General features: G+C 37.5%; 1 protein-coding gene across 1 annotated transcript in view; it reads right to left on the bottom strand.

The window, feature by feature from the left end:
• The window catches only part of LOC124157128, a 225,279-nt gene that overhangs the window by 37,371 nt on the left and 175,548 nt on the right, over window positions 1–12,360 (bottom strand). The window contains exon 2 of the mRNA XM_046531632.1: window positions 430–635. Coding sequence (XP_046387588.1) covers window positions 430–635 — 206 coding nt within the window. The remainder of the gene's footprint in view (window positions 1–429; window positions 636–12,360) is intronic.

The following is a 12,360-nucleotide window of genomic DNA, read 5'->3' as shown; positions in this document are numbered from 1 at the left end:
TCGGCGTCAGATCCGAGTCACCCATCAAGACAGGCATAAGGGATATATTGAGCATTACTATGTTATCTAGAAACACAAAAGGGGTTTCCTTGGAGAACAAATGTGTCTGCAAATCTCCGCATGCGACATCGTTGAATTCCAAGTTAAATTTTCATCTTTCAAAGAAACTACCGCAGGATAGTTAGCGGTGTACCTTAACGTAGTTACCTGCAAGTGCGAGTAAAAGGCCCTCATTCCACAGGGGAAAATTATTGATTCAAGGAGAATTGAAATTTAATTCCCCGCATTAGCTAATAATATTTTCGGCAAATGATTTATCTTCTTTGAAATGTTGTTGAATTTTTATTTTTAAAGAAAGAAATAGGAAGGGTAGTAGGTAAATAAAAGAAGTGCCGAGAATAACATGCCGATTTGGTAATTAGTACTCACGTCGATTGCGACTCCAGGGAGTGGGAAGACCTGCGCCGGGGGCATGTCCCTGGGGAGGTATCTGTAGAACTCATTTCCGTCCTTGTACCACTTGACGGAGTAGAGGGACTCCCCTTCCATGTCGAAGTGACACTCCAATCGGGCGCTATGGTCTCTCACTGTGTGCATCGGAATCCTCACCTCCATCAGACGAATCCCAGGGGCACCTGTAAGAACAATGGAATGAAGATTTAAAGGGGGAGTTAAAGAATGGACTAAATTCCAGCAATTTATTACGCAATTAAACGTCGAAGGTAAACAAGATTCTATCCTTTTTTGTGACGGTGACTCCACAGGATATTTAACTTTTTCATGAAGAAGTTTTATTACAAGCTGCAAGCCCGTTAATAGAGTCATTTAAGCTACAAAATCACATATATCACAGCATTGATAATTCAGTACAGAATCTAAGCAGATATTTTTAATGAACATTAGTTTATATATAATTGATGTTTTATAGTTTTGGTGAAAGTATTTGTAAGCTATGTTACGGTTTTTTTTCCAAACTAAAGAATATTAAGCCAAAAAATGACTTCAAAATTATACGAGTTCAAAGCTTGTCACTCAACATGAGGGATGACTACGGCTAGTTTCTGTAGACTGCTGCATCTGATTGTATTTTATAGAAGTTGGCTGTCTTATAATTTTACTGCAGTTTTTAAGTAAAAAAAAACACGGTATTTCATGTAAGTTAGGCAAATCAATGTTTCAAAAGGAAATAAAAATTGACTAGACTAAGCAAAGGTATGTTTTATGTGCTACAGCAAAATTAGTGGGAATAACTCAAATTATATTGGACATTATACTAAGCGTAAACTGTATATTGGTATCTTCAGAGAGGATAATATCATCAAAGTTGGACCATGGGTGCATGAGCAAACTTGCTAAAAAAAATTCGGCGTACGTAAATGTGAGCCTGCACGTGTATCTTATCGTAGAAAAGGTCAGAGTAAGAACAGACTAATTAAGATATTTAAAAAATTTGCAGTGGTGGTACAAAGTTCTGAATAAATAGGCAAGGATTAGCTGGATATTTTACGAGGAAAATCAAAAATAATTAACGGAGATCAACAAAATTCGAAGAAAATTTCGTATTTTTCGAAATGATTCCAAGAACAATTCAGGTGAGGAAGGAAAGAAGCGGAAATTGATGACTCTGGAAGAAGGAAGTTGGTTTCTGCGAACTAATTGGCACTTTTAGACTTTTTTCATGTAATTATGTTCGTACGCAATTATCAGAGATTTTGTCATCAAACCTATCAATTATATAAGGTATATTAAGAACAGACACATATAGAAAACAAACTAATCTCCATGTGAAATAATACTTAGTGCATGATAATTAACCCCTCAAGCGTGTGCGACACAGCATATGCGTCCTCGCTATTCCGTCCTTATACGGTGCTTTAATCGAAGGCATTTAAACCACCCAGGGTGCTTTAATTTAGAGGCACTTCAGATTTTGTGCAGACATGAAGTAAACTATTTTTTTGAATCTTATCACTATGTAAAAAAAAATCCAAAAAAATATATTATATAAACAATTGTTTAAATTTTATAATTATGAATACGTAATTACAATTCTCAGACCCATTAACTTTTTCCTGCTCCTCTTATCCGATGGCTAATAGTTGACCTGTGTGTGATACTGCTCAAAACAGGGTTCTAAGCAGAGTGAGGGTGTTCCTGGGCAGTTTTTGCATCTATATCTTGTCTCTTTTCTCTTTCCGTTTTTTGTGCACACAACACACTTTCATCTTCCAACCTTAAATGTCTCAGTTTTCGGGTTTTGTTGAACAAAATGCTGCCCGGTCAATCGCGTACATTCCGTTTCGATATCAGTGGGCCGTCCTTTGCGCTGTTCTAAATTTTGTCCGTGATACTTAGCAATTATTTTGTTCACTAAGCTCATTCTGAATGCTAGGTGATCTTTGTGATTACCAGCCTTACGGTATAAAATGTACGCGTTTAACACAGCCGTATTAACTAAGTGATTGAATAATTTCTTGTACCACACTTTTGTCTTTTTTCTTTCCAGCAGGAACGATTCTAAAAGTTGATCTTTTAAATCTACACCGCCCATATATTTACTATATTCTGTTACACACATAGGTTTGTTTACACATTCTAGCCCGCCCTTTCGACTTACGGGTTGCATTTGGTCTGAATGCTTTGTAGTCAGCAATGCAACATCGCGTTTATCCTTCCACTTCAAAGCAACCAATTCCCCACACTTTGCACTAACAACTTCTCCTTTCTTTAGTTTCTTTTTGAGGTTTACTGGCATACCTTTACGCGTGATTTTCACGGTTCCAACAGCATCTGTTGTCCTCTGAACTAACCTATGGAAAAGATCGGGACTACTGTAAAAATTGTCCATATAAACACATCTACCAAAGTCTAATAGTTTCTCACACAAACTTAGAACAACTGTAGTTGAAAAAAGATCTGTGTCCTTTGTGATTTCACAACCCAATTTTGTCCCTGAGCCACAGTAAATAATAAAATTCCATAAATACCCTGCGGAGTCACAAAGTTCAAACAATTTTATCCCAAACCGGGAAGCTTTCATGGGAATATACTGTTTCCACGACAGTCTACCTTTCCACAACAACAAATACTCATCTACACTGATTTCCTTACCGGGTATATACACTTTTTGGAACCTATTTTTCAAATATTCAGTAATTGGTAAATTTTTATGCAGTTTTGGATCCTTTTTTACAAATTCCTCATCGGTATTATCTACAAAATGGAGAAATTTGGTGAGCAATAAAAATCTTTGCTCACTCATTACATTGGGAAAAAATGGAGTCTCTAATAAATGCTTTCTGCTAAAATACATTCTGAGGCTTGGTTTCTGAATTATTCCCATCAACATCAGTAAACCTAAATACACCCTTATTTCCCCCAGAGTTGTGGGGACCCACTTTTGGAAGCGTGATTTTTTTGGCTTCGTAATTTTCTCTTTCTCACGAGCAAGAAACTGTGCTGCGTAGCGGTTTGTCTCAGTCACTATAATTCAAATTATTTCATCATCAAAAAATAACTCAAAATATGCCAAGGGATCATCTATACACGAAACAGGCAATATTTGTTTTCCCACTAATTCACACGCAAAAGGTTGAGGAGGGTCAGCACTGTCGATCTCTTGCCAATTATTTTCTTGAAGATTCACAGAAAAATGAGGTCCATCGCTCTCTTCGGAACTGGAATCCAGAGAGTATCCAATTGAAATTTCCGAAGTAGTATCTGAGCATCCTGCGCTCTCTTTTTCCAAAGCGTCAAGCACTTGCTCATCGCACAACTCACGCGAGCTAGAAGACATGGTCAACTAAAGAGGGGCACAGATATGGAGTGGATTCAAGGCCGAAAAAAAATAAAAAAATCACCAAAGCAAGCGTAGGGATGAAAACACCCCAACCCTTAGCCTCAAACGTCGTAAATAAGATACCAAGATGCGGGGATGCTGGCCGGTCTTCGAGGCTCCGTGAGGCGTTGAGTGACAATGCCTGGACGGACCATGCCTTCACTATCATTGCCTCGATGAAAGAGAAAGGAAACGATGAGGCAGAGAAGCAGATGATAATGAACCAGAGACGAAAGCATTCAGCATCCCGACACGTCACACACAATCGCTAAGAAAGCACATAACCAGAGCTTGAGTGGAAGGATATCTTTCATTAGCATTCACCAGACGCTGACCCTAGAGGAAGCGTTTCTTTCCTGACATCAGCTAGAAAAAAATATTCTAAAAAATACGAGAACGCAAACACAGACCACACAGGGGCACAGAACGATAGCAGGCAGATGTGTCTCACATATATACTCACTAAAAGTACATATATGGAAGCTTAAGAGATTGGAATACCTAATGAAACATTCAGACGCATAGGGTGCGTCGCACACGCTTGAGGCATGGCAATCGGACGACACAAACGCTGTGTCGCACACGCTGAGAGAACGTCCACGGGCATTTAAAGTCACGCTTGAGGGGTTAATAATTTGTGTCTGCAATATTTTCCTGATAGACCTCAAAGTATATACCAATTCAATTCATTCGGAAAATGACTGATAATGAATGAAATTGGCCAATTACTACAATAATTCATATATAATTGAGAAAGTAAACTCTATGCACACAGACTTAGAATTTGCAAGAATATCTCCTCCATGTAACATACGACAATATTAAATAAAAGCACTAGCATGAAATCAAGCTAAAATTTGGAGGCCATGATCATAATACTTACACCCAGTCACAAAATGTCTCAACAGGCGCGTGAAATTCAATGAGTGAATTCATAATTTTTAAGTACCTCACGCAGAAATAACTAAATAAAGTCCAATTCGATGTGGAATTTTATATTAGTTTTTTAGCTTTTTATTTTAGCGATTCATCAAAAGAAACAAATGTTTTCTCATAAAATAAAAAACAAATAAAATTCACAACGATTTAAGTTATGCTTCATCTTAGCTGCAAGCGATCGGCGGAGAATTTTTGAAGCATGTTTTGGGATTTCTCAACCTAACACATGAAGTCATTTAAGACATATGTGATAGCCAAAATGCCTTCGTAGACTGGTACAGAAAGAAGCAATGCAATTTTCAGAAGATGATAAATCCAAATTAGAACAATATTAGCGACAAAATAAGAAATATTTAAAATTTAGGAGTAGACGGGTAAGGTAACAGGCTAAAAGACTGCTAATATAGCCTTTATAAGATAGAAATTGAACCAGCCAGAGCTATAGTAAAACTACCGAACACGTTTTTGTGAGGCTATACATTTGCGGTGCCACTATGGGGATATATTGTATAGGCCTGAATACCGAGAAGCCAGGAAGGTTTAAAGATGAAAAAATATAACCCACCTGAAAAAATCAAAAGGTTATAAGAGCCTCATTTCAACATACGGAGGAATAGTGAGTAAAAGCTTGAGGTGGTCAAAAATGCATTTGAGTGCGTAGTAACGAGACCAAAATATAAAAGAATCAAAGAAGGCCATAAGAAGAAGTAATGCGGATTTCCCGCGGTGGAATCCGAAAGGGTTGACGAAAAAAAAGACAAAAGAAAAACGATTTCCGCCCCACTTTCCGCTCAATCGGAACAATCGTCCCTTCCACGGTGCACCTCTCTCCCGATAGATGGCCTTTTAAAACCACACACCTCGCAGTCCAGCCAGCGAACGTATGTAGCGAATTTAATTGGGAAGGGTCAGCAGTCCCTAGGGGTGGTGTTCCAGTGGGTATCGGGAGAGGAAGTTACGACCACGGAGGATTAAAAAGAAGATGGCCAGCGTGGAGTGTGGAGAAGGCGTTGGAAGGGGGCAGATCTGTGATTTCTGCGAAAGTGGAGCAGGAGGAGTCGCAGAAAAAAAGAGAAAATTAAGAATTAGAGAAGAATTGGAACGATCTTTGTTTCGATTACGTAAGGGAGACGGGAGGTAAAAAAAAACTCCCCAGCCGCCCTCCATTAGGCTATCCCACGATTCCGTTCGGTTGCCAGACACTCAATATTAATTAAATGCGAACTCTTTTGGAGGCCATTATTGGACACGGGGGACTTTCTTTTTCTCTTTCACGGCGAGGGTTCGATGCGGTGATATGCAGCGCGCACGCGGGAGAATATCGAATCAGCTTTTCAATTGGGGAGGCAGAGCGGAAAACTAATAACCGCAAGAGAGACTCCTTGAGTCGCACACTGAATGTCGTGGTGACACACCTCTGGAAGGCGGCCGGTTCATTATTTCGGGCGAACTTGCGGGAAATTGTGCCTCATTAATGCCAGGAGTCCCCTTGGAATCCATTCATTTACCTCAGCCAACCACGATATTACGAGTTGAGGACGATGTAACAAAGAGTAAGCTCCATTTGTAGACAACTAGGACGAATTTTTATTGCTAATCGCACATGGGCGCATAATATATCACCCTGGGATTCCAATCCTCAACCATGGGATAAGTATATCGTCGAAACAAGGAATAATATTATTTTTCAGACCAAGACTCCAATTTTAGCTTTCGCAGTACGAGTGATTATTTATTATCTATAAAAGAGCCAATTTGTAACAATATTTGCACCATAAGTCCCAATTGATCTTTAGAAGAGATTAAGAATGGAATAGAACGCATTCACGATGAGAGAAGTATCAACTATAAGCTGATTGAGGGGCTATAGTGTTATCGATGTCTTTCCGATAATATTTTTCTCATTTACCGTCATGTTGTTTACTTAGAGACTACATTTATCTGATTTTATCAAAATGCTACGGTTAATTTCGCATGTACCTGCATATTACCACTTAAAGCAGCTTCAATAGACGTGTGATGGGAATAGTTAGAGTTGGACTGTTAACATGAACGCGAATAGATAGAAAGAAATACGTGCAATGGAAAAGGTGTGTTTCTAAGATAATATTCATCATGTCACTTTGAAAGATATTTCCTCTAGCACGCAACCCAGTGGCGGTGATAAGGGCTCCGCATGCCCCACGGCGCGGAGGGCCCCCGTAATGAGGAGGGAAAAAAATAATAATCATTTTAAATGACTTGTTTCTAAGTTTGTAATATACCTTTAATTAAATCATTCCTTTCATTTATTTCTATTTATACATACATAGCTTATATAGTGGCCTCACAAAAACTTTCGCGTGGGGTGCGGACCCAAATCATTAGCACCGGCAGCTTTAGCGGTATCTGGCGGCTCTAGCGGCAGAGTAAATGTATACGTATGTAGCGCTCTGTGTTTGCTGCAGTGGTAATTGACGAATTGCGTCGCTTTATTTTACATTATATTCAGTTCACGGATTGAATTTTTATGCACCAGATCCCATACGATTGCTGCGTATTCAAAGATCGGCCTGATGAGTGCGAAGCAGTATCTCCATTTACTTTTTCTCCTGTGGAAATTCCAACTAAAATGGACTTGTGACAACACATTTCGTACATTTAATTGTTTTTTTGACTCGTTGGATAAATTACCGAAATGTGAAGAAAAAAAATTCAAAATTTCCACCCCCAATTGACCATAGTCTTTCTCTTGGCTCGTCTCATGACGCTTCTCTTAGTTAACCAAAATCCCTCTTTTAGAAACAAACGCAACATCTTCTCGAAAAACCTTTCACTTCCTCTAAATGCCCCTTATCACTCAGGATTCCAGCTTTCAAGAGTCCTAATGTACGTTTTTCATTTCTACTAAGATTCCAATGACCTTTAAGCTTACTTTAATTTTTATCACCTTAGCCCAGCTTAATTCTCAAAGCTGTGTTTAAAAATTCGCTGAGAGGAAGAATATAGGGTCTCCAATTAGCAAAACGTTTTTACTATTTTTTACTATATAAAAAACTATTTTCGTGCATAGCTTAAGATCTGAGTAATTAACTTTATTAGAAAGGAGTGAAATATTATATGATATAATCTTGATATCTCCCTCTTTCCCCACCATTCCCCACTACTCATGCTAGGACATGGTTATGGCGGTGGGGTCCACTAAATTTGGCGCTTGAGATGAAATAACGGTATGAAAAATGCATAAGGTGATAATGCTATGACTGGGCCCCGCCGTAAGAGGGGTAATGAAAGTTTTTCGTGGGTTCTGGGCCTTAGTGTCGGAAAACTAGTGGTCGCTCACTGAAATTAAAAATACATTTCGTGGATTGCCATTCACTTCAAAGAATAAGTCCCTCTGTGGCGCCCTGTGGGCCGCGTATCGAGTCCCACTGACGGATACATTACATCTGTGCCGTCAGTGAAAGACCCAAAAACTAGTTACTGTCAGGTAGGCGATCCAATAAAGCAAAGCAGTCAATGAGTGACTCTAGAATGACTGACTGATGACTTACAAATAGGTTTTAAGAATTTTTCATTTAATATAAAACGTGCAACTATGACATATACGGCAACATGACAAGGATAAGATGAAGGAAAAGGTATGGAAGGTTGGCCGCTTGCGCAAGGCAAAGCTTCAACATCAAATGATAAATTTAAGGCTTTGTGAAACGATAATATTTCCTGAATTAATCTCATGAGTAGCAATAATGTTTGGATCCGTCAATGCATCAAATTTGGTATCTGATATCGCCATCCCTCCCTCGTCAATCAGATTGATAATCTAGGTTGACGCGCCTCTTTAACGGCGTCCTTTTGAGTCACTTTATTCGCTTGAGAATTCCATTTTCAATCTCATAATTGCCCATAATATCCCTAGAAAACAATCGCTCAAAAATTAGCATTTTTTATGAGGAACGTTTTCACATCACTAGCCATTCGGTGACTTACTTGCATTTTTAGTAAAATGAATTCCTTATTTTTCCGGATAACTACCTTAATGCTAGAGAGCTAAACAGATTCTTCGTGGTTAGTAGTTATGATAAAAGAAACTTTTTCGGATATTACCGCGAGATCACGTTGGTCTAGCGTTTCGTGGCTCCAGCTGGTAGCTTCTTCAGAAGCAAGGGAGTGCTCAGAACCCCTGTCTCTAAAGCGAACAGCAACGAAACGTATGACAACCAGATCACGCGGTAAATCTCGAAAAAGATTAATTTATTACAGCTAAACTAATGTTCCTAGTTCCTTACGGCAACGACCCAGCGTCTTCATCTGGTGATAATTCACATCAAAGCGTTAACAATACCACCGTGAGCATTGAAAATATGATGCATCCAAATTGATGGTAACTAAGATGTTGTATTAACTTAGTTAGAAATGGTGAACAAAAATGTGCAAATAAGGTACGCCAAAATTCGTGTATCTTCCTTTTTATTTATGCAAAATTAAATAATTTTTATATTTTTTATTGATTCATTGCAAAATAATATTGCAAAATTTCTTCAGGCATTCATGTTAATTTACCGTAACCATCTTGATTCATAGCTGTTAAGAAGATATTAGAAACATATCCAAACGTTGGCGAGCATTTTTGCATGTCGTTCTCAGACCTATACTACAAGACGTTATTCATCATTGAAAATATCAATTCACGATGCAACCCGCTGTTCAGCATTAGATGGAGGTACGATGCGATCTCGCCGATCCTTTCTCAAGGCGAGAGTAGATGCTGTTGAGGAACAAGGAAGAGGCGCTCTACCTTCTTTTTTTTCCTCGTACGTCATCCTTTTTCTCCTTTTGTCTCTTCCGTCCCTTTTTATTTATTCACCCTGGAGTGAAGAGGAGGAGTACGTGCCGTCACCCTCGTTCCCTGTCCTCAGAAAAGAATGACACGAAAACGTTTTTATTTCGAAATTTTCTCCCTTTGTTTCACACATATTTTTTTTTCTTTTATCTAACTACCTCTCCCTCCTCAACTAGTGCGAAAATCTGGGTTGACGCTCCTCTCTAGGCGTGCTTCCGAGTCGCTTTACTCGCTTGACACTTCCCATTTTCATGCACATAATTGCCTTTAAATCTCCCCAAACTCCTCCGCCACTTTCTTAAAATTCGTAGTCTCTCCCCACCAAATCATTCATTTTTTTTTTAAGTTACAGAATTCGAATTCCTCATATCGACTACGAATCCTAATCTTAGCTAATAATTAAGTTTTTTTCTTTTGGTAAATCACTGATGAAAAAACATAAGTCAAAGTGATGTGCTTTTGGAGTGAGCGTATCTTGTTTAAATGATTTTTAATCATATAACTACCTATTTGATTGAATTTTTTTGCTGCCTGCAGTAGACATACAAAAATATAGGTATGTAGGAGTAATTTCTGTCAAAAATTTTAATTAAATTAACTGAAAAAAACATAAAACTCATTTTGTACCGACCGCGCCGATTGAATATACGATAAGGTACATTTTAATACATGGGTTTTATTGTTTTTAAATCGCTGTTATAAAGATAAAGCAGCTTCTATTATTTTCTTTCATAAACTAATATGAGCATATAGCGTGTACTCGAAGTATGAGAAATGCATGAAAATATGTCCATATAAAAGCCAATTAGAAATAACTCCTAAACCTACGTAACGGCTGGGATGAGTTGGGTAGTTGTTTGATTGGTAAATTTGATTAAGATCCTTACACGGATTGAGGTTTTCTCACGGGAGACGTGAGATCCAATCACTCAAAGTTTGGCATTGAAAGGGAGTGAAGGACCTACCGAAGTTCAGGATTCTGGATTAGCAAATAGTTCCAGAACATGTCTGCCCAGACAATAACGATTCCATTTCTCATGCAATATGATTTATCTTTTCACCATAATTAATCGGGATAAATTTATCCCCAATATTATATATATGATACAGCATTTAATGCGCTTTAGACTTAGAATACATAAAGCAAATATGTCTAAAATATCTCATTACAATAATACCAATGAGTAAATTTGATGATTTTTTTACCAGTAGCCTCTCAATATCACTAAATTTGGTAAAATGAAGGTTAAAATTCAGGATAAGGAATAAAAATATATTAAAGACTTTGCGTAATAAACATCTTTCACAAATATGTGGATCTAATTATAACGAACTAGGAAGGCTTGTCACGTACATTATGACATATTGATTTAAAATATTAATGAGTGAGTAAAAAATTCAATTGCGGCTCAAGAGTTTAAATAATCCAGAGCAAGAGATCTTTACCAAATCGAATTTTTTAAAAATTAACTCATCATCGAATCATCTCGTTTATTTATTTCATCTCGCATATTTACTCGTTATTTCTAATAGTATTTCAGCATAGCCTGCTGAAAATATGATGAAAATTGTTTTTCTCCTTATTTCACCAATCATTGAGTTGCTCAACCATGGTGATGAAATTTATATATCCTTTAACAATAGTTAAGTATTGATTCCGGTTACTAGTCATTAGTAACGAAATAGAACAAGATGGAGGAAAACAATTTCCATCATATTATATAATTTCCTGTAAGGCAGGCTTCACTGAATTATTCGTTAAGTTGACGAGTAAATATGTTTCAAAAGTCGCCTAGATAAAGCTTTCTTGATGGACTCACCCATTAATATTATTTCACTACATATGTCAATATCCAAGTAATACTATCAAAACACGATATTGTATTCATGCAACCGGGTCAAATAAAAATGTTGGACAGAAATCATGGATGGATTCTCGCCAGATTCGTTACAGGTATCTACGTCAATAACCTTATGATAGTTTTATAGTTAAGGTAAATATACTGCAAGAAATATAACATTTGTTCAATTACAAGAATGAAAAAGTAAATCGCTATCAATTTCTCCAAATCATTTCCGCTCAATCTGAAGTCCCTTCGATGTGATGAAGTACGATAATCCAGGTTAGAATTGAGAAGCAAGTCGATGCAGAGAGAATGACGGGTGTAGCTAAATCATTTCCATTATATCGTGGCAATATTGTGCTATCTGTTCGTATGTGCTACCAAAGCCTGAAATCTGAAATTAGGAAGAAATACGAGACTCTCTTGCAATACCTCAGAATAAGTACAATTAGAGTGAAAAAAGGGAAAAAATCGGAGAAAAAGGACTTATGAATCTTCCCCTTGTTGCATAGATGAGAGAAGGAACGACAGTGAAAAGGGAATATTTCGTCAAACACAAAACACGTCAGTATCTCATAGTGAGCAGAAGGAGGCTGCAACTGGAATTATGACTGAACGTAGAATTATGGCTAATTCGCAGAAGCCATTAAAATACGCGTCATCACAATTGTTTCTCTGTGGAAAGATATCATTTTTTATTTCGACAGCACACGTTTAATTTCTCATAGAATTTGGAGCGCTCCAAGTGTAGTAAAATAAATTTAAGTGAAGGCATCAGTCAAGTATCTAAAAGAGATATATGAAAATAAGGCTATTCCTTAGTCAAAATTATTGACGTTGCAGATGATTATTAAACAATTATACGGTACATATCCAAATGATAATATTTTATTCTGTGTATACTGATCAATATCATT

Source organism: Ischnura elegans, chromosome 4 (genome assembly GCF_921293095.1).
Source record: "Ischnura elegans chromosome 4, ioIscEleg1.1, whole genome shotgun sequence".
NCBI lineage: Eukaryota > Metazoa > Arthropoda > Insecta > Odonata > Coenagrionidae > Ischnura > Ischnura elegans.
The sequence above is the reverse complement of the archived record's forward strand: the minus strand, read 5'-3'. Positions and strand labels throughout refer to the sequence as shown.